The 23,015-nt window shown below is 40.7% G+C and overlaps 2 protein-coding genes across 5 annotated transcripts in view; one reads left to right on the plus strand and one right to left on the minus strand.

The window, feature by feature from the left end:
* Positions 1–606: 606 nt before the first annotated feature.
* Positions 607–10,446, minus strand: Oxsm (3-oxoacyl-ACP synthase, mitochondrial). Of its 3 annotated transcripts, none has more exons than XM_021181716.2 (3): positions 10,365–10,446; positions 3,068–4,075; positions 607–2,363 (listed from the first exon to the last, which is right to left on the minus strand). In XM_021181716.2, the coding sequence occupies exons 2-3, from the start codon at positions 4,042–4,044 to the stop codon at positions 1,961–1,963; spliced, it is 1,380 nt and encodes a 459-aa protein (XP_021037375.1). In that variant the 5' UTR covers positions 4,045–4,075; positions 10,365–10,446; the 3' UTR covers positions 607–1,960. The 3 variants fall into 3 exon arrangements, with proteins under 3 accessions (XP_021037375.1, XP_029325081.1, XP_021037373.1); XM_029469221.1 differs by lacking the exon at positions 10,365–10,446 and adding an exon at positions 5,242–6,640; XM_021181714.2 differs by lacking the exon at positions 10,365–10,446 and adding an exon at positions 4,567–4,609.
* A 77-nt stretch (positions 10,447–10,523) lies between these two features.
* The window catches only part of Ngly1 (N-glycanase 1), a 60,100-nt gene continuing 47,608 nt past the window's right edge, over positions 10,524–23,015 (plus strand). For both annotated transcript variants that reach the window (XM_021182229.2, XM_029468856.1), the window contains exons 1-3: positions 10,524–10,731; positions 15,795–15,909; positions 21,697–21,933. In XM_021182229.2, coding sequence (XP_021037888.1) covers positions 10,601–10,731; positions 15,795–15,909; positions 21,697–21,933 — 483 coding nt within the window. In that variant the 5' untranslated portion in view covers positions 10,524–10,600. The remainder of the gene's footprint in view (positions 10,732–15,794; positions 15,910–21,696; positions 21,934–23,015) is intronic.

Here is a 23,015-nt window from a genome sequence, read left to right on the forward strand (position 1 = left end):
GAGTTCATACAATATTAGTTACATTCAAAATAGTGAATTTTAAAACTAATAATTTTTCTTTCCCAGATTGGTTTCCCCTTAACTGACCACAGCTTAAAAAGAATCACACTGTCTAGATTTCATTCCCATTCTGATATATTCTACTTAGTGCTTTTCAATCATTTTACAGGCAACAGTTTTGAAAAGAGATATAATTGTTGACAATGTTTAAATGACATTTACCATAGGGAGAGGATCACCATTGTATGTGTTGTTTGGATTATTAGCTAGTACTCTTCCCAAGGATGCATGTACAGTATACAGAATAATCCTCTAATTGTTTTTGCCTTTGTTTTTAGCTCTTTTTTTTAATTAGGTATTTTCTTCATTTACATTTCAAATGCTATCCCAAAAGTCCCCCATACCCTACCCCCCCCCACTCCCCTATCCACCCACTCCCACTTCTTGGCCCTGGTGTTCCCCTGTACTGAGGCATATAAAGTTTGCAAGACCAAGGCCTCTCTTCCCAATGATGGCCGACTAGGCCATCTTCTGCTACTTATGCAGCTAGAGACATGAGCACTGACAGGGTAGTTCATAACCATCCATAACACCAATTCCAGGAGATCCAAAACCCTGTTCTGACCTCAGGAAAAACACTCATACACATTTTATTTTTTTAAATTAAAACAAGAACAAAAAGTTTTAAGTAAAATGTGAGACTGCTCCTCATTCTGCAGAAAGGCACATAGGCATATAGCCATTTATCTCCTTTTTTACTATCTCCCTCTCTCTTGCACTGTGTGTGTGTGTGTGTGTCTGTGTGTGTGCCACTATGAAAGCAGAGGCCAAAAGGCAGTTTGTCATGGAATTGGAATAAAAAGCATTAAACAGTACAAGGACAGAAAGCCATTAAAGGTATTACTGAGCCTAGGAAATGTAGGCACCTGACTGAAGCTCCATATCACTGTGGACCTGCAAATACATGAAAACACTTACTCAGAAGAGATAAAAGCCCTGCCTACCAAATGCTTTCCTGGATGGCTGTCACCTCTGAAGAACTTGCTACCCTAGTAGTAGGAAGCTTGGAGAACATTGTCACAGTCACAAAGTTAGAAGTTAGAGAGGAGCTGGCCTAATTTAACAAGAGTTTTTTCCAAAGATCTTTATGTCCATTCACCACAGCACAAACATATCCAGAATTTTAAAAGCCAAACCAGCCAGGCTATGCTGGTGTACACCTTTAATTGCAACACTTAGGAGGCAAAGGCAGGCAGATCCCTATAGAGATCAAGGTCAGCCAGGATCTATAGAGTGAGTTCCAATACAGCTAGGGTTACTTAAGTAACTATGTCTCAAAGAAGGGGAAAAAAAGATGACGAAGAAAGGAAGGAAGGAAGGAAGGAAGGAAGGTCAGTCAAGAACAGGCAAGAAAAAAGAAATCCTGTTTTATGTCCTCCGTCAGAGAAATGAAATCTTGGGAGCTTGGGGAAATTCCACCAAGGACACTCCATGGGTCAGGGGTGAATAGGTCATCACTGGCTGATAGCTGTCCTAAAGGGATGCTGACTGCTGATACAAATGGTAGGACTTGTATTGAAGTCCTGTTTATATGCTGTACAACAGTGGTGACCCTAGAGTTAGTTACACCATGGAACAGCACAGCCTTGCTCAGAGAAGCTGCTCTCTAAATAAATATCTGAAAAGGACCATGATGGATGAAATAGTGCATGAGAAAAACATAAATCAATGGTTCTGTGTGCAGATTATTCTGCCCTCCATAGACATTTCTGGTTGTCAATAGTTGCCACTGAAATCTCAAAGGAGACACCAAGATGCTATAAAATAACAAGTACTGGGCACCCTGTTCCCTACCAAAGAACTATACAAATACCAATTGTGCTAAAGTCATCTGGGTATTGATATAAGACATATCTAAGTATATAATATTTATAAATGTATGACCATTAAAAGCCAGTGTTTACATACCAGCAATACAAAGAGTCGCATTAGTACCACCAAATCCAAAGGAATTGGTGAGTCCAATACACCGACCCTCACTTTTCCATTCCTGTGACTCCAGTGGAACATAATTGAGATCAAATTCTGGCTCTGTACAATCCAGGTTTAAAGTTGGTGGTAGTTTCTGGTGGTAACAAGCCAGTGCAGTAAAAGTTGCCTCAACTGCTCCTGCAGCACCCAGAAGATGCCCAGTGGCTCCCTTTGTGGAGGATATGGCAAGGGCACAAGCATGGTCCCTAAAAAGCCTCTTGATGGCTCTGTTCTCAGCAGCATCACCCAGTGGTGTGGAAGTGGCATGTGCGTTGACATAGGATATCTGCTCAGGTGATACGCCTGCATCTTTTACAGCAGCAGCCATGCATCTGGTAAGAGAAGAAAATTATCAAATAAAGTTTAATAACAGGAGATTTTTCATCTGAGTAGCTTGTATAAGATCAGTGTCACAGCAAAGACCCTATGATTCACAAAGCTAAAAGTAGCTAGTTTTTGTCCCTTTATAGGAAAGCCTGCTAAACTTCTGGCTGATTTAATTGGATAAACATAATACAGTTTAAGCTTAGATGGCATCACATAATCAAGGACTTTTTTTCAAAGTGTGGTCTTTAGACTGGAGCTAGTTAGAAATGTAGAGTCTTAAGCATCAATCTAGATCAGCAGTCAGAACTGGCATGTTAACAAGACTCTTGAGTGATTCAGGGCCAAGAAATGCTGCTTTGAAAAGAACAGAATACACCTAGACACATCTAGCAGGTCTTTCTCTATTCTCCAGGTCTGATAAGTGTTCAGAGGGAGGCTGAGGAAGGGAGCACACTCATGATTTCCAAACAGAAGGTGGGGTATAAGAAGCTAGCAAAGACACTCTATTGGCTTTAACTAAAGTCCATTCAATTTTTGTTTAAATATTTTCAAATGTTTTCATTCATTTCAAGCAAAGACTTTTTTAAAAGCCTTTCATCTAAGAGACACCAAGACCAGGTAATTTTTTTTTTAATTTGAAGTTCCAATAGTGCCTTAATATAGTATCTTAAGAGGAAAATATATTTTGAAAAGAACAACCATTCTTTACCTTAAAGCACCTTCTCCTTCGGGATCGGGGGCAGTTATGTGACCGGCATCACCTGAGAGTCCATAACCCAAAACTTCTGCGTAGATCCGAGCTCCTCTCTGAACAGCATGCTCATGTTCTTCCAGCACCAGCACGGCAGCTCCCTCACCCATGACAAAACCATCTCTCTCTGGATGAAATGGCCGGCAGGCTAGCTTAGGATCTGGGTTTGTGCTCAGAGCCCGGGCTCTGGAAAACCCAGCGAGAGATAATGGACTAATGCAAGAGTCTGTGCCCCCAGCCACCATCACATCTGCGTCACCATGGGCTATAAATCTAAAGGAGTCTCCCACAGCATGTGCACCTGTGGTGCAGGCTGTGGACACTGAGTGATTGGGGCCCTTGAGTTTGTAGCGAATGCTAACCTGGCCTGCAGCCATATTGATCAGAATCTTAGGGACAAAGAATGGGCTGACTTTATTATAACCTTTGGTCTGAAACTGCAAAGCAGTTTCAGAAATAACTTCAAGAGGAACCATGCCCATGCCAATGGCAACGCCAGTAGCCACCTGATCTGCTTCTCGTTTCGGATGCCAGCCGGAGTCTTTCAGGGCCAACTCTGCTGCCCCAACGGCCATGATGGTGGAAGAAGACATGGACTTGGCATCTGATTTGGACACAAAGTTTTGTTCATTAAACTGACCTTCATGTGGACCTCTTGGTACATAAGCAGCTACACTGCAAGGGATGTTCTTGTACTCATCACCAACCACAGAAACAATTCCACTTTCTCCTCGGAGAAGCCGATCCCAAACTAGTTGAGTCCCAACGCCAAGTGGTGTCACTAGGCCAATGCCTGTGATGACAACTCGTCTGCGCAACATGGCTGCTGGCACAGTTCCATAAAACCTGTGTTTGCTTATTAACCAAGAATATGACGCTGGATATGGATGGGAGATTGTGGCTTTTAGAAAATGTTGCAAGCACTTTGACAACATGGTTGAAATTCAGAAGATCAGAAACACATTCCTGGAATAGACCACAAAAGACAGCAAGCATCATTTAAACAACAGAAGAATCTTACACACACCCTAGGTGTGAGTGTGGTCACAGAGAAACGCAACCCTCGCTTGGACTTAACTTTTATTTGTAATCTATGAGGTCCTTCAGGCTGTCAACTGATAGCTAGCTCACTGGGTTTTACAACGCCAACCCAACCTACAGGGGGCAACCTTCTTCAGGCTCACGGAAGATTACTGTACAGTGTGGACTGAGTCCACGTGGCATTTCTAAGATCAATGCACAGGAGGCCGCCTCAGGCCCATTCTGCATTGTGCACTTCCGTGTAGGGCAGATAACCTTTAAGGCGGTCCCGCCACAGCCCAGCACCGCCGCGTTAGGAAGGCCGGGTGTTACTTCCCCAGCTCAGCGTTAAGAGCTCTAAGAGCTCTCAGGGATTCACAGCCACGCGACGCCCTCCACCCCTACCCTGAAACCCGGGTGCACACTGCAGCCACTACCTGAAACAAGCCTTTGTGGGCGCTCACCGAGTGCGCATGCGCACTCATCCACAGCGCAGCATTTCCGCCCGGAGAAGGGTGCCGGATGTCAGAGGTCAGACGCTCCGACCAGAGCTTCCTCCGGGTTTAGGGTTGTGAGTGCCCCCGCTCCAGCCCCAGAGCCTGTTTTGATCGCTTGGGAAACCTCACCTAGCCAACAGCGATAATGCCTAGATATCCCTGTGCTGCCAGAGAAGGGAGGCTATCATTTCCCCAGGACATTCCGGGGAGGACCTATAGCTGTAGCCTCCCTGGTATCTCTGTAGAAAATATTCATAGAACACTTCAGAATGTCACCAAGAAACCGAGGTCGTTTGGGGAAACATCTAAATGCCACGCAGACAATAAAATAATACTATGGCTGAATACTTAGAAATGTGCAAAGACGTTGAGAATTTGTTAGGAGACGTTAGTTACAAAACTTTTAAAGGTTTGCAAAGAAATCGGATAATGGAACCAAGCAATTTCAGCACCTAGGAGGCAGAGGATAGGGAGCTCTGTCCTCAGCTGTGGAGAGAGTGCAAAGGGAGCCTGGGCTACCAACCTGAAGACGTTGTCTTTAAAATAAAACAAAACCTAACATCTGTAGTGATCTGCAGTGTTTATGGTGTCCCCTCCACCTCCATTTTTCCTTACCTTTATTTATCTTAGCAAATGATGTAAACAACTACTTCTGTAACAATAAAAATGGCTGACTCATGACAGGAAGTGCACAGAATATTGCCCAATATCTGAAGGGGAAATTTCTGAGCTTACGAAAAGTTTTATTTGCTCAGAGATAAATCTGTAATGGATAAGTAGGATAAGTAGCAACACAGCCAGGGGATGTCTATTAACTGTTCAAGTCTGTCCCACGTGTGAGCTTTGCTTTTTCTTCAGATAAAGGATTGACTATGCTATTTTGTAGTCATGATTATATATTTTCTTGTGGGTGATAACCTCTTCAGGCCATCGTTGCCACATATGCTAGCTTTCCAACTGTAGAAAAGAATCTGAGCTATTTCTCAAGCTATTTCCTCATTACTCCTGGATATGATTTATTGTCTACTCTGTCTAAAATGTTTAAGAAAATTCAACTTGTTCCTGATCCAGTAGCTCACCATTTGCTTAGTATGATCTCCCTGCAGTGAAAATGGTGCTGTTTCCTCCAGTACCTTTTGGCAATTTGTTTTACATACAAATTTCTATCTCAAAAGGCATTGGGGTATATGGACTGTGGAAGGTTAGCTGAACGGGGAACTCTGTCTATGCAGCCATGACATCATCCATGCTGCAGTGAAACTTTCTGGTAGTGCAGATGCCTTGGGCTATCCCACACTCCTGTAAGGAACCCTTCACCCATGCTCTGAAGGTAAGCTGAATAAACTTAGAGGTACTTTAAGTTGGATTTGGGGAATTTTGCTTTGATTTATTGTTGTTGCTTTATAAAGAGGCTGGGTATTTGTTTACATCTTCCCAGGGAAAGAATTCTCAAAACAATGTACACACATAAAAAGTGATATAACAAGACCGTAATGTATATTTATATTTCTCTCTGTGATCGTTTTATTTCCATCTGGAAAGGGTTAAGTTTTTAAAGTCATAATAACAACTATATATGAATTATTACCATATTGTTTGCTAAAATATCATGGTGTATTCATGAATACAAATCTTCAACTTGGTTTTGGTTATCATTGCCTCCTCTTATTATTTCTCTGGTTCAAAGCTTTATTTCCAAATACAGTTCTCAATTAAATACACTTTCTATCCAAACAATTAAACTTCTGTTTGTAATATTATTTTAACACAAAGGAGTCAGTGCTATCTCATTAAGTCATGAAATGCTTCAAAGAAGTGGACCTAGACTTCAATCTGTGTCTGGGTGAATACATGTGTAGTAACTGGGGGGAAGCAAGCATTTCAACAGACAGTAGTACAATACGGACAAAACACCAGGCTCTTGGGACCAGTGCCAAATTTGAGAAACTGGACTTAGTAGATAAAGTTATCATCCACTAAGCTTTATAGCTTGATAAACTGAATTCCATCTCTCTCTCTCTCTCCTCTCTCTCTCTCTCTCTCTCTCTCTCTCTCTCTCTCTCTCTCTTCCTCTGTGTTTGTGTGTGTGTATTTTGGTTTGGGTTGTTTTTTTTTTTTTTTTTTTTTTTTTTTTGTCATTGTTGTTATTGTTGTTGTTCTTTGCTCTGGTTTTTTCTTTTTCCAAGACAGGGTTTTACTGTGTAGCCCTGGCTGTTCTGGAACTCACTCTGTAGACCAGGCTGGCCTCAGTGTCACAGAGATACATCTGCCCCTGCCTCCAAGGGTCGGGATTAAAGGTGTGCATCATCACGGCTCAGCCATTGAGACTTGCAACCATTTCCAGAACTCTTAACAGTGGAAGGAAAAAAAATCAACTCCCAGGAAGTGTCCTTTGATCTCCAAATGCCATGGCAAGGGAATGCACTTGCTACACACACACACACACTTAAAAATAAAAATGAGGTGTGGGAGAAATGGCGTAGAGGCAAAGGGATATTTCCAGAAGGTTGTGGTGACAGCATATCAGCAGACAGCAAGCATGGTGGCTACAGGAAGAAATGGAAAGTTCAAATCCTTTACCATAAGCATGAAGCCAAGAGAGCAAACAAAGTTGTTTTCTCTACTACTTTCGGTGACATACTTCTTCCAGCAAGATGTGCCACCTAAGTGTCCCCAAACTGAACTACTGACTGAAAACCATGAGTCCAAATACTAGAGCCTGTGGGGAATATTTCCATTCAAACCACCACACTCTACTCTCTGGTCTTCATAGATGCCCTGGAGTCTTTCACAGTCTTAATACTGTTTAAAATCCCAAAGTCTCTTCTAAGATGCAAAGCATCACAGAATTCAACCTTCAGTAAAATAAAAAGGCAAATCACATATTTCCAATATATGACACAGATTGCCAAAAGGTCCAAGTGGGGCATAAGAACATAATGGACCAAACTATGACTAGAATCCAGCAGGACAAAACACCAAATCCTGTAGCTTCATGACTTCTGTTAAGGGCTCCACACCTCAGCTTTCCTGCCAGTAGCCTGCATCTCTCTCTTGGGCTGGTCCTTCTCTATTGACCTCCTTGGCAGATTTCTCATAGCATTGATATTGCCAAAATCTTATGGTCTCCACTGGAACCCAAGCTTCCCTTCCACAGCTCTACAAAATGGCCTGTCATGACTCTTATTCTCTCAGTATCTTCATGCAGAGAATTCCTTACCACATGTTGCCTGGCCTCAGAGGCTCTCAGAAGCCACAGAGGTAGGATCTGTGACACTTCATTCTTGCATCCTTCAAGTCTAAACCTGGCACTGTGGCTGCCAGCCAGGGATGGGGTCACTTGAATCACATTAGCAGCAATACTTTTTTATTCAGTAACTTTCTGGGATCAGAAAAGGCTTTAGGCTACTGTACAAGCTGTAAGTTTTGCTGAGTGAGGTCTTGGCTAGAGAGTACCCTTTACCTTTGTTCCAATACAAGGCAAACTTCTCAACTATGTGAAACTTCCTCTCTCTAGCACATGCCTTGGCTGTAATGTTAAGCTCCCTAGATCTCCTTTTCTCTACAAACAGTACAATTTGTCTTGTTTTCTAGCCCAAGTCTTCCCAAAGCCTTCCATAAATATTCCTCTAGCCCTGCAAAATAAAACCACATGGTCAAGTTCATCACAGCAATCTCCCACTCTCTTAGTACTTGTTTCTGTTGGTCAGTAGTTTGCACACTAGTACTCCTTTTCCCTGAACTAGGAGTAAACCAGGAAAATGAGCCCCTGCCAATCCTAGTTGTAGATATGATAGCTGCCCAACATAAGAGGGCAGTTCAGGTCATGCCACTCTTGGTCACTTTGGAAATAGCAGCTGGTACTAGAATTGCAGGAATAACGACTTCCATAACGCAATATGATAAATTTACTTCCAAGCTCAGCACAAGTTTTCAAAAAATGTCTGAAACCATGCTTACCCTAGTTTTCTATTGCTGTGATAAAACACAACAACCAAGGCAACTTATAAAACCATTTACTTTGGCTTATAGGTTCAAAGGTTAGAGTGTGTGATGGCAGAACTGCATGGCAGCAGGCATGACAGCCAGAGAAGGAAATTGAATACTCACATCCTTTACCACAAGCACAAGCGGAGGGAGTGACCTGGACATAGGGCAGGAGCATGTAATCTCAAAACCTAACTGCCTCCCGTGATGCACTTTTCCCAACAAGGCTGCACCAGCTGGCCTGCCTGTATCCTTTATGTACTGGGATTACAAGGATCAGTCAACACTCACAGCAAATAGCTGGGAACACAGCATTTGAAGTTGGGCCACAAACATAATTATTACTTTGTTATGAGCCAGAAAAAAAATGCTAGTAGTTAGCCACTGAAAAATTTAAACAACAGCTAATAACATACTTTGTTGAACATAATATTCTCTTTCTAAGACTTATTCTTTCACAGTCTCAGATATACAATGTTCTTTGGCCACAGTCCATCCATTATCTCTCTTCCATCACCTTTGCCCTCCCCTTTAACCCCCTTTTCCCTCATCTCCCTCCTGCTTTCATGTATTTCGTGGTGGTGGTAGTAGTGGTATATATATATTTGATTCTCCTGCCTCTACCTTCCAAGTTTTGGGATTTGCCAACATGCCTAGCTAAAAACAATATTCTTGAAGTAGGTCTACAAACCTAAATGCTAAAAATGTAGGTATATTTTACAGATGAATATTCAGAAGTTCTAGAAAATTCTCAGAAGAAATTGCCCAGAAACATTAAAAAGCAACAGATAATAAAGTGTCAAATGAGGTCACATAAGTAAATATCTTTAAAACCCAAAGCCAACAAGTACCTACTACGTGCTAGTGGTTCATATATGTAATTCCAGCTATTCAAGGTCAGTGGAGCATGGAAAACTCCAGGTCTGACTACAAATCAAGGTCAAGTGCACTTTTAGTGGCATTTCAACATTAAAAAGTAATAAAAAGCCAGGTAGTGGTGGACAAGTCTTTAATTCCAGTACTCAGGAGGCAGAGATCAGGTGGATCTGAGTTCAAGCTGATCTATAGCTGGAGTTCCAGTTTACCCAGAACTATGCAGAGAAACCCTGTTCTGAAGAAGAAAAAGAAGTAATGAGGACTGAGTATGCAGCTCAGTGCTGGAGCCAGTTCCCAGGGTTGATGTCAGTGACAAGGGCATCAGCTAAGGAGGTTAGTGATTCCCTTTCAAAGATAAATTAAGGATACTGGTAAGCGATATGCCAGTATGAGTCGAAAGATACAATGTGTATATAAACTTTATTTTCTTGTTTGTTCCTCACTTTATTCTATTATTGTATATGGGTTTTATGCGAGTATCCACAGGACACTCCCCAACCCATTAATGGGGTACAATATGCTGCTTTAAAATGCTCTTTACATCAGAATCATACCTTGTGAGCAACAACATAGTTCTTCATCAACAGAATTCGGAAAATACACAAATCAGAAACCCAGAAGAGTTCTGAGCTATGCTTTGTTTTTGAAGCCGGACACTAGTAACCAAAGGGCAGGACTGGCAGTAAATTCCCGTGTGAGCCCAGCCTAGGCCACAGACCATGAGCACTCCCCCTTCCCATAACCTCCCTCACCCCACCCCACCCCCCAAAAAACGACAAAACAAAAACTTGCTCGGTCTTCTGGAGTCTTTTCTTCCACAAAAGACTTTTATCTACCGTAAAAAGAAGGCTGTGCAATTATCTCTGGGACCCTACCCGACACAAGCAGCCGCCACAGCTCGAGATCCCCTCCACTGGCTCGGCCCCTGGACCCCAACGTTCGCAACCGGCCTCTCCGCGGCTCGCCCCGCCCCAGCCCCTCCCGGAACGCCCCGCCCCTCGGCGCCTCGCCCCGCCCTCTGGCCTCAGGCCTCTGCGGCGGCCTAGGCGCTCCTCGGCGCCTGCTCAGTGCGGGCCGCGGTGCGCGAGGTGGCGAAGGCCGCGGCGCAGCCATGGCGTCGGCCACACTGGGCAGCTCGTCGAGCTCTGCGTCCCCGGCCGTGGCCGAGCTATGCCAGAACACCCCGGAGACCTTTCTGGAGGCCTCCAAGCTGCTGCTCACCTACGCCGACAACATCCTGAGGTGCAGCCGGGGCCCTCGAGCCTGAGGGCCGCAGGCGGGCGGGGCCGCGGACCCTGGGGCCTGAGGCGGGGCGGGCTGGGCGACGAGGGCTCGCCGAGGCTGTCACTGAGTTTGACAACTGTGCTGTCCCAACTCGCTGCAGGATCCCGGCGCTGTGGCTCAGCCCGAGTGCCAGTTAAACGTTCACGCCGAGTTTGGCGGTTGACACATTTGTAGTTTAAGTTACGAACTTTGTGTCAGTCACCTTTGTACTGAGTGCAGCACTTTCCACAGCTGCTCGTCCCAGGGCTGGGAGTTTGAGTCAGCGCCTCCCATGGCCGCTCAGGTCCAAGAGTGTGGGGAAGGGATGCGGAGGGGCAGACAGTGGAGGTCACTTCAGTTAAGCCCCTGGGCGCTGGCTCTTACAAACACACCGACCCGAAGTCTGTAGGAATCCTTAGCTTAAAGGGTGTACAATTCATGCGGCCCAGCTTTAGAGAGTTAGTTGTTAGTTAGAGACATTGAGGTGTTTGAGGTGTTGTCCTGTACCCCAAACTGGCATGGAACTTGATCTGTACCCCAGAACTCATGCCAGTCTCGACCTACCAAAAGCTGAGATTACAGGTGTGTGCCACCACAACCATAATTGTTCATTTAGGTAACATTAGTGATATTTAAAATAAATTGAAAAGAGAATATAATGTGATTCTATGGCAGATGTTATGCAGCATTTGGGCTTGCACATAATTGTGACTTGTGTGAAGATCGCCTTCCTCCTTTATGACACCTCAGCTTAACCCTGAGATCTCACAGCACCTCAGAGTACAAGTTGTCTGAAAGAACTCATAAGCTTGATTCTCCAGAGCCCACAGCTGACATTTCATACTGAATTCTTTAAGTCTTCCACCTCCCACCCCCATACATAAGAGAGGGATGGATTTGTAAAGACATTTTGATTCTTTCAGTACACTGAAACCAAAGATGCTAAGATCAGAGTACTTTGAAAGGCAGCTTTGCATGCAGACAGTTATTTCGGATTATAACCATCGTTATGAATATTTACTAAATTTCTAAAAGAAACTGGTTCATTTTACAGCTTTTACTGTGGTTTACATTTCTGATCTTGAGTTTTTGTCTTATAAAGGAAATTAGAGAAGTTTGTAAGAGAAATGATTCAGGTTGATGTGAGAAAATGCTCCTTTAGTTTGTTTTCAACAACAGTGTCCTTGTGTTCTTAGAATTCAAGGTCTGGCTTGGTTGGGAGATGATATCCTTTCCAAATCCAGTGACTTCTTAACTCTTAAGGAAAAGCTCCATGTCTTCCTGGTCCCTGACCGCACATTATAATTATACTTCTGTAATTTGGTAGAGAAAATCAGGTTTCTCTTTGCATTGCTATTTTCTTTTAAACCCACTAGTGGCATAGTGGAGGCACTATTGAAGGCATATTGTCCCAGCATCTCATCTGCCTCAGTCTCAGAACAGTTTATAGAATGAATATGCAAATAAAAATGCATTAGCTTGTTTTGACGCAGATACTTGTTACTGAAATCTACAATGAAATAATAACTCTTAAATTTCTGCTTGAGTGATATTTATCATATCCCCAACAGTAATAAATCTAAATAAGCTACAAAAGAAATGTGTGCTAATTTGTATGCAAAAGCTGCCACCCATTTTAGATAAGATGAGCTTACTATGGACTTTATCAAGAGCAAAACAAAGCAACTCTATATTAGTTTTCCTGACATCACAGGTGAGCTGCTTAGCTAATTTGATTCATGAACCAGAGTTTGGTTTAGAACTTTTCATGTACCTAAGAATAATGTTGAACTTCTTATCCTCCTACGTACACTTCTAAGTTAACAGGTGTGGGCTACCACAATTGCTGTTATGAGCTGCCACAGATTGAGCCAGGGCTACATGAATGGGAAGCAAGCACTCTACCATCTAAATGGATCCCCTGTCCCTAATTCATTTCTTCTTTAATATAAATATTTGATATTGTACTGTTTTGTTTACAAAGCACACATAATGTTTGACTATTAACTGTACTGAGTGAAGAACCAAGAATCAAACATAGTTTCTTTGTTCAAATAATATAAATATATTTGGGAGAAGAAAGGTTTGAAAAACAGCTATAGTGTAACATCAAAGAACAATTCCAAGATAGTGTTAATGTCTCTGTCTTTATATTCTTATGTTAGGAGCTACTAGGGAGACCAAACGAGGCATTTAGTGAAGGGGTAGACAAAGGTAACTCACAGTTTCTGGAGTGGAGTTTCCTGAAGGATACCATTAGAAGAAACAGGCATTGATTATGAAGTCATTCCATAATCATAACGATAAATCCAATGGAATGGAGAAAGAGAATTTTCAATGACAACGCAAGAAGTACTAGAAGACAAAAACTTCTAATTTTTAATGTAGGTTGCCACTGACATGTAGAGAAATTGAGTGTAATTGAAAGTTGGTGAGTCTGCTGGCAGCTTGTGTGGTGGAATATGTATAAACATTTTAACCAGAGCAGAAAGTTTCAATTTTAATCAACTATTTTAAGTGTCATTATAGGCAATTTACATATAATTTCCAAGTTTAAGTTTACCTTATAAAAGGAAGAAAAATACTCTATTCTAGGATTACCACACCATAAATGGCCTGGCACATATATCGCTACGACTGAGGTGGTTGCTATGATTATCATTTCTGTTAAATTAGGTGAAAAGTTTGGTGGAGTGTTTGACTAAGTTTGTTCTTTGAAATTTCATGTCTGCAGCCCATTGTTTATTCTTCATCTCGTTCCCTGTCACCATCCCCTCTAGTGTACTAATTTCTCCCACCTTCAAGTATTTTTGTTATGTTTTGTCTTGTGCCCTACAGTGGGGGTTTTGTTGGGTTTTTTGGTTTGGCATGTTGGGATTATAGGTATACACTACTGTACCTTGATAAGTATTCAGTCTTTGCTCAAAAGAAAAGTGGATGCTAGAGGAGGGGCCAGTGATAGTTCCTGTATCCTTCCTAAGGCAGAGCTGTTTTAGAAAAAGTGGGAGGGAGAATGTGACTTTCCATAACTGATTCAAATACAAAAGCAAATATTATTTTTCTGAAAATTAAATAGTTTGGTAGATAACTATGACAGTAAAACAACTAAAAAGACAAAAATATTTTCAAAGTTAAAGTTGAGCACAGTACAAGAAATAAAAATGTCCCAAGAAAAGATACAAGATAATTGCTAAAAAATGAAGTAAATATTATAACTTACAAGAATATTTAATAGACAACAGAGATGGATGGGGGAAGCATCAAAGCATGACAACAAAAACAAAAAACTGTACAGAGAAAATTAAGTTGATAGAGAATCAAGCAAAATTCAATTCAATGCCTAGGATACCATAGAAAGGCAGGGCTGACTTTGGGCTTAGTCTATGCTTGAACTCAAGCAAGTTTGCTTAGCATTTTTAATTTAAAAATGGGTTAAACATTCATAGCAGCTAAGTTCTGAAACAAGGGGAGTTGTGAGTTTGAGGTGAAACAAGGCAAAGGAAACTAGAGAGGGATCTGGGAACTGGGTGTGCCTGTCTCTGCTGGGCTTGCTATGACATGACAGACCCCAGTAAGTAACATGCAGCAGGCATGGAGAGCCTGAGAAGCTGTGAAGGTGTGAACATCTGTGGCTTTAATTGGGTATGCAATGATGATAGCTGATGTGCATCATGAAAAGTCATCTGTGGTTAGCATTGACACATGCTAGGCTCATTTTGTAGTTTAGATTTTAAATGGTGTCTCAGGGAAAAGAGGGATGTTGAGTATTCTGTGGTGCATAGGAAGTCTCCCCTCAGCTGTGGTCTACATTTCATGGGGTCAAGACTGAGAAACTCTGCCCCTAATACATAGTAAATGTAGAGAAGGTAAACACGCCCAAGCTGCCAGCAATCAGTGCTTGCTTCTGAAATCACTGGTGAAAAGATTTTTTTTTTAATTTCTACTTTTTTGTGGACCTACAAATTTTATAGAACACAGTGAAAATCTCATAGTATTATCAAGTTATTATAAAAGTTATTGAACACACAGTATTGGAATTGTTGTGGGAAGGAGTTTGTAGGCCAACACTAATGTATGACAGTTAAACAGTAATATTTAGAGCTTTGTCTTTGAATATTTGTGGTTTTGTTTTATTTTATTACTGTCATGGTTTGTACTCTTGGACTAGGGAGTGGCACCATTTATAGGTGTGGCCTTGTTGGAATAGGTGTGACCTGGTTGGAGTAGGTGTGTCACTGTGGGTGTGGGCTTAAGACTCTCACCCTAGTTGCCTGGAAGTCAGTCTTCCACTGGCAGCCTTTGGATGAAGACATAGAACTCTCAACTCTCAGCTCAGCCTGTGCCATGCCTGCCTGGATGCTGTCATGCTCCCACCTTGATGATAATGGACTGAACCTCTGAACCTGTAAGCCAGACCCCGTTAAATGTTGACTTTTATAAGACTTGCCTTGGTCATGGTGTGTGTCTTTTCACAGCAGTAAAACCCTAACTAAGACAATTACCTTATTTCCTGTGCTAAAAACATTTTAAAACAAGGTAGAAACTTATAGTAAAAAACAGTCCTTGGTACAGGGAGGAAAGGAAGCTAAGTGACCACTAAGGTTCATTATGCTGGAAGCAAAGCTTTTCAGCTGTTTCAATTCACAAATGCTTCTTAATCACAGTCGTTGTACCCTGAGCACCATTATTGATGACAGGACCCCTCAGAACAAGCAGACACAGTGCTACCCTCTGTCTGGGGCGACTTTTAGAAAATTAAAAGACTAAAAATGTGCTTATCTGTAACAGCCACACAGTTTCCTATGGCAACAATGATACTGCCATCCATGAAGTTGGACAGTACAAGTATTCAGTGGTACTGAAGTATACGAATCATGACGTGTAAATGGTTGTCTAGACTGCTCATTCTTTATAGTTATAATCTATACTTCCATGTGTAGGAGTACAGCTGATAGAAAATGTGAAAGAAACATATATAAACTCTTAAAAAGATGAGTTGTGGTATATTACCCATTATGTTATCTTTTTTTTTTTTTAATCAGAAACCCCAGTGATGAAAAATACAGATCCATCCGTATTGGGAACACAGCGTTTTCTACTAGACTCTTGCCTGTCAGAGGAGCTGTTGAGTGTTTATTTGAAATGGGCTTTGAAGAGGTAAGTATTTGAAAGGTCTCCTCCCCATTCTTTATGTGCAAAGCAAACAGTACTGACTGTGAATAGTTGTTTGAATGACACTTTTTTAAATATATTTTTTAAGATTTATTTATTTAGTGTATATGAGTACACATTATCTGCCTTCAGACACACCAGAAGAGGTCATCGGATTCCATTACAGATGGTTGTGGGCCAACATGTGGTTGCTGGGACTTGAGCTCAGGACCTCTGGGAGAGCAGCCAGTACTCTTTACTGCTGAGCCATCTCTCTACCCACCCCCCTTGAATGACATTTTTTTTTTAATTAATTGGTCATTTTGGAAATGTGTAGAATTATTTGTTTTTTTAACATCTTAGATATTTTTAAAGTATATTGAAGTCAGGATAAAGTGTAACAAGTCTCTATAGATTCTTTAAAATCTCAAAGTTTAGAATAAAGAGCATGAAATACAACCCAAGGATCAAATGCGGCCCCTTCAGTCTTCCAGCAGCATACTTGATTGATCTGTGAGTGCGCATTGAATACTACAGTGTCACCACTGTCTCCAGTAAGAAGTAGAAAAAGTAAAATACAGAAAAGTCACTTGCCTCACAGAATGCTTTTCTCCTGCAACAGTAATCTCAAGATAGTTTACCATTTGATTTCCCAAGAAGAGTTTGGTGTTTCCATCCTCTCAAACCTTGTCACACAGTTTACTATTATAATACAGTAAATGTCATTATTAAAGTTGTGAATTCTAGCCAGGCATACTGATACATCCTGTAGTCTTATCTTCTTGGGAAGCTGAGGCTGGAGGACATGAGTTCAGGGCAGCCTATTACATACTGTAAAATGGACAGACAGACAGACAGACAGACTGAGGATTTTGAATCTTCTATGTACCCCTATTTCTGGTGTATAGAATATTTTTTAAAAAGTTGAGCAGGAATACAGGTCCCATTTGTAGATGTTGTTAAAGAAATAGGATATAGGGGTTTTTTCCTGTCTACCATTCCGAACCCAATTGTGATGCACACTGTGAAGATGTAACGGTGAAGTAAGTTAATATCGCACCCACAGCTTATGTTCTAATAGGTTAGAAAACAGGAAAGAGACAACAAGACATGATTCTGCACTCACAGAAATTAGAGTTGCAGCTGCTATAGCAGTGAAGTGACCACAGAAGGCCTCTGAGGTGGTAAAGAAAAGGACCTGAGTGGCAAGAAACCACTCAGGTACCTGAAACTCAGTTCATACAGGGGATTGGCTTGGGCAAAGGGCTTCTAGCTGCAGTAGTTTTGACATGGGAAATAGCTATACGTATAGACAGAGACCAGACCACATCAGGTAAACACTTAGACTGTTAACATTAATTAATCTTGGTTATCATTTTGATTAGATAGATTAAACACCTGGGAGATTGATAAAACGTTCTTCTTATCTCAGAGATTACAGAACAGGAGGTCCATACTAAATGAATGGTTTAATCTCTTGAGGGATTCAACCTTTGACTTGATTAATTAGAACTATGGAAATGGTGGCCTCTGTGGAGGAAGTAGCTCTCTAGGAAAATATGTTTGGATGCTATTTCTTACGATGACCACATCCTGTCTTCCTAGAAAGGATGCCTTCTCCATGTGGTCCCACCATCATGATATTCTGCCTGGCCGTGGACTCAGAAACATGTTGCCAAGTGACTCACTCCTTAGTCACTGAGCCTTCTGAACCTAAGCCAAAATTAATCCTTCATCTTTTAAATTGTTTCTGTCAGCTATTTTCTCAAAGAGACAAGAAAAGGAACTAGTATTGACACCACTGGAAAGTCTAAAGAATGGAAGACAATTTCCAAATATTATTTCAGTTATTGTAAAGAGAATATTCTGGATAATCTAGAGTGTAGGCAAGGGATGATACAGAGAAACCATTTGGCTTCTTACACTGGCATGGCAGTGGTTATATATATATTTCTGAAGAGCCTTTGTTTGTTTGCTCCAATGTAGCTAGTTCTGAGAGTATTGCTATTACAGCACAGTTAGTAGGCTATAAACAGTTGTTAAACAAAGTACTGATGACATAGAGACAAGATGTAAATGGATTCAGGAATTGTGTGTGTATACATGGGTAGAGGAATGAATCGGTCTTGAATTTAACAAGGGGAAAGGAAGAAATTTCTGACAGAATAGGTTTAGGTTTCAGACACTAAGTAAATAGGAGTACCACTAATTAAGATGAAAAAAATCTTGTAAAGTGGCAGGTTTTATGGGAGAAAGCACTGCCTGACTTTTTGACAGTTTGGGCTACTTTACTATTAAATACTTTTTAAGTAAAAATATTTCTTAGTGGAATAAGATGAGCCCACAGCTCAAATGAGACCTGGCCAGGATTATAAAGCATGGTATCATCTGATTGCAGGTTCCAAATAAACATCTGAATATGGGGAATTTCAGACTATAGAGTGATAAAAATGAGAACACTGCTGATTCTTTGCATGGTGATGAAGATAAAACTAGACAGGAAAACTTAGTTTTTGGTGTTTAAAAGCCATATCAGTTTCTCATTGTTGAAGTCATGGAGTCCAGGGGATAATATTTGTTTTTTATGTAACAAATATTTGTTTGCTAGATAGGGTAACCCTCTGATCTAATTTGCCCAGAAAATGCCCCAGTGTCAGGCATTCATCATGGTTGGTTTCCTCCATGCCAGATAACAAACTGTTCCAAGACTTGGAATAGTATTTGATGTAAGTAGAGTTACAGTGTTCTGATAAAATGATACTATATTTGCTTTTTTGGCCATCTTTAGATTTCACACTTTAAAACAGACCAGAAGCAACTGTCTCATCCATGTCACTAAGCTGTGTGATGGACTGATAGAGCTGAAATTGTATTGGGCGTTTTGGTAGGCTTTTACGTTGAAAGATATATCTAATATTTACCCTGAAATTTACCAGTATATATTAAAATCCTGAACATTATGAGTGAGGTTGAGGAAAATGGGATCCAAATGACTTTGTGACCCTGACGTTTAGTGTAGCAGGGCAGTTCTCAGCTGGGAGCCACACCTGTCTTCCTGCTGTGTCCCCTCTCCCAGGCTTCAGTAGGAATGAAGCAGGGCAGTTTTTCAGAACAATTTGGGTTGTTTGGTTTTCTGAAACACATTGCTGTCATTTAGTTGTCATGGGGCAATGAGAATTGTCATGGAAAAATGTTTTGATAAGCAGATTTGTTGAATCTTAGAATCCCTAATTTTTAAAAACATTCTTGGAGCTATTATATTTATCCTGTAATTTGGAACTTGTGATGAAAATGTGATGCTGTAGATTTTGAACAGAACATGTTGGCCTGTAGATAACAGTTTTTAGGATTGGTTAGAGGAGAAGGCAGGGCATCTGTTCTCCTGGGCTCAAGAGGTGTGGTAACAGCTTTTAGTCACATTACAGTTTGTAGAGTTACTGTTTGCCACAGCTGCTTCTCAACTCCTCGGAACTTGATTGGGTATATTTTCACATCACCTGGTCTCTTGGTTTATAATTTACTATTTTAAATTAGTTTTATATTAAAGCTGTCTGTGCTGCAGATAAGCACTTAACCGCTATCAACAAATATTGCTTATTTTGATGTGTTTTGCTAGAAGCCTTATTAATACTGTATATCTGTGTTGGGGGAGCAGCAACAGGGATTGGGGCAGTGGCAGGTGCTGGAAAGACAGCCCAGCTGTTAAAGGCAGTTGCTGCTTATTCAGAGGGCCTAATTTTGCTTCTCATCACCCACATACAAAAGCTCACCAAGGCCTGTAACTCCAGGAGATCCAGTGACCTCTAAGGGTCTTTGTCAGTATCCACACTCACATGCATACACACAGATGCATAAATAAAATTATTTTTAAAAATGCATCTTAGCCGGCTGTGGTGGCGCACACCTTTATTCCCAACACTCGGGAGGCAGAGGCAGGCGAATTTCTGAGTTCGAGGCCAGCCTGGTCTACAAAGTGAGTTCCAGGACAGCCAGGGCTACACGGAGAAACCTTGTCTCAAAAAAACAATAAATAAATAAATAAATAAATAAATAAATAAATAAAAATGCATCTTTAAGAAAATATTCTGTAGTACCAGGCATTGTGGTACATTCTTTGAATCAGGAGGCAGAGGCAGGCAGATCTCTGTGAATTTGTTGCCTACCCAGTCTATATAATGAGTTACTGACCAGCCAAAGCTACACAATGAAACCCTAAATTTAAAAAATAAGAAATCAGTCTATAGTTTGGAACTTAAAGTGTCATTTGAGGGTAGAGGACTTGCCTTCATTGATCTTGAGATTCTGCTGCCCAGCATCCTGAGTAGCTGCGATTATAGGCCTCAGCCTCTTGACTCAGCCTTTTGTATGGCAGTATTTCTACCATCATGACTTTGTATGGAATTTAACAGAAAATAATAGTACTTTATTTTATTGCAGAGAATATACAAATAAATACTTTTCCACTCTCACCATTTTATTCTATTTTAGTGTGTGCAAGACTCTTAGCACCACAATAAAATTTACTATTAATGTATACTTTTAACTGTTTGGGGGAAATGATGCCCCAAGAGAACACACTTCTGATTATGTAACTGTTTTCTAGAGACTTGGGTTAGAAATTGTTTTATAACTTTTATAAAAAATGTTTTACTTAAAATTGTATACATCTAATTATTATATATAATTTATTAAACAAGGTCAAGGTAACTGACATTCATATCATCTCAGACATACATAGTTTCTTTGGGAACATTGAAAATACTATTGACTATTTTGAGATAGTCAATTGTCAACCATATTTGTCTTACTATGTGTTACATAACCTCTTATTGGTTTTATTAAGACTTTCTTTTTGTTGTGCTTTTGTTTTTAAACTGTATTTGTGAGACCATCTTACTAACTTGCCTAGGCCTTTATTGATCTTGGAATTCTGCTGCCCAGCGTTCTGAGTAGCTGGTATTATAAGCCTCAGCCTCTTGGCTCAAGCCTTTTCCATGGCAGTATTTCTACCATTACTTTGCATGGAATTAATAGAAAATGATAGTATTTTAATTTTTTGCAGAGGATATAGGAATATATATTTTGCTGCTCGTATGCTATATTGTAAAGTGTTATAATTTTCTAAAGCTTTCTTAAGGCTAGGGATGTAGTTCAGTTGGTAGAGCACTGCTGCCCCAGCACTACATAGACTGGACTTGGTGGCACAGGTTTATAACCCCAGCACTTAGGAAATGGAAGGAGGAAGGCCAGGAAGTTCAAGGTCATCCTCAGCTGGAGAACAAATTCATGGCTGGCCTGGGATATAGGACACCTGTCTCAAAAAACAAATAATAAAGGTCCCTGGATTACATTAAATATGCCAAGCTTTATATGCTAATAAGGAAACGCATTTTCTTTTAGTTTAAAAACTAGCATATTTGTTGATATATGATACATTTGAGGCGGGAAAGATGGTGCCATGGTTGAAAGTACTGTCTGCTCTTAAAAATAACTAGAGTTTGACTCCCAGCAACCAAATAGCAGCTCAAAAACATGTGTAATGCCAACTCCAGTGAAGCAGACACTTCTCTGTCTTCTCTGGCACCATACACACACAGTGCACAACGCACACACACACACACACACACACACACATATATATATATATATATATATATATGCAAAATGCCCATACATATAAAAACATATTTTTTAAATATATGATATACTCAACAGTATCAATACCACTGTATATAAGAGTGACTGTCACTTTAGAGCAGAAATTAAGATTTTTCTCACTTCTGTAAATTCCAGGGAGAAACACATCTTATCTTTCCTAAAAAAGCTTCAGTGGAACAGTTACAGAAAATCCGTGATCTGATTGCCATAGAGAGAAGCAGCAGATTGGATGGATCCAGTAAGAAGGTGGAGTTCTCTCAGCACCCTGCTGCTGTCAAGCTTCCTCTGGAGCAGTCTGAAGATCCTGCTGGGTTAATACAGCACTCAGGAAACCAAACAGGGCAGCTGCCAAGCCTACCCTCTGCTCCAATGGTACTGTGAAAACCAACATTCCTTACTTTTGTCAGTGTTGAAACAGCAAAAGAGAAGCATTCCCAAGTCATGTCTCAAATGATCTTGGGTTTAGAACTCTAACATCGTTAAATTTGCTAAGAATTTTGAAAATTGTCAGAGTTGTAGCAAATGCGAGGGAGATGGCCACCTTTTATTTTCCATCTTCCTTCCGTTTCTTGCAGTTTCTATGTATCCTGGCTGACCTTCAAGCCATGATCCACACATTTCAGCCTCCTGAGCAGTGGGATTATAGTTGTGTATAAACGTGCTCAGCTGCTGTATTTACATTTTAAAATAAAATTTGTGACATACTTCTTCTGAAACAATTAGGTTTTGTTTATTACTTATAATCTACTTGTTTTCTCAGTATTTAAATCAGTTACACAAATGAGTATGTCTTTAACCTCAAACAAATGAAATTACTGAACCTGTGTGTATTATGGTAATTAGATTAATTGGTTGCCTCTATTGTGTTTACACTTGTAATCTAAATTTTACCTGTTGCCAATCTTGATGGGAATTTAATTGTTTTGCTCCAACTATTATATATATCTTAAATTTAAAAAAATGTGTTCTTTAGGTTTTAAGTAAATGATAATCTATTAATAAACTGACAATGAATACTTAAACTCAGTGAAATTTAGTTGTTAACATGAAGAACTGAAGTCAAGGTTTTTGATGCCTTAGCAGGACTATATTGGTAAATTTAAATGATCCCATTTAAAATAGCTGTGTGTCTTTTCTTGGGGAGATACAAACAAATATCAACTATACCTCACTAGCAGCAGACCAAGAAAATGAGTTCATCCAAGTCTAGCTTGCTGAACTACTGAATTTATTGGGCTTACTTATAGGCTTATGAAGAATATGCAAACAGCTGCATCACAGAAAAGGTCCACCCGGTGTGGGTCATGGGTGCACTCCTCCCAGAAGCTGCATAGATGGAATCTGCGTGGAAGCTAGCTTTCCACTCCTCATTTACTCTGGTCATTCCTGGCAGCACATGCAGCTGGGCTAGGTCTTAGGAGAGGCCGGGAGAAAGTAGAATCTTAGGAGACAGT

The sequence above is a fragment of the Mus caroli genome, chromosome 14, assembly GCF_900094665.2.
Source record: "Mus caroli chromosome 14, CAROLI_EIJ_v1.1, whole genome shotgun sequence".
Classification (NCBI taxonomy): Eukaryota; Metazoa; Chordata; class Mammalia; order Rodentia; family Muridae; genus Mus; species Mus caroli.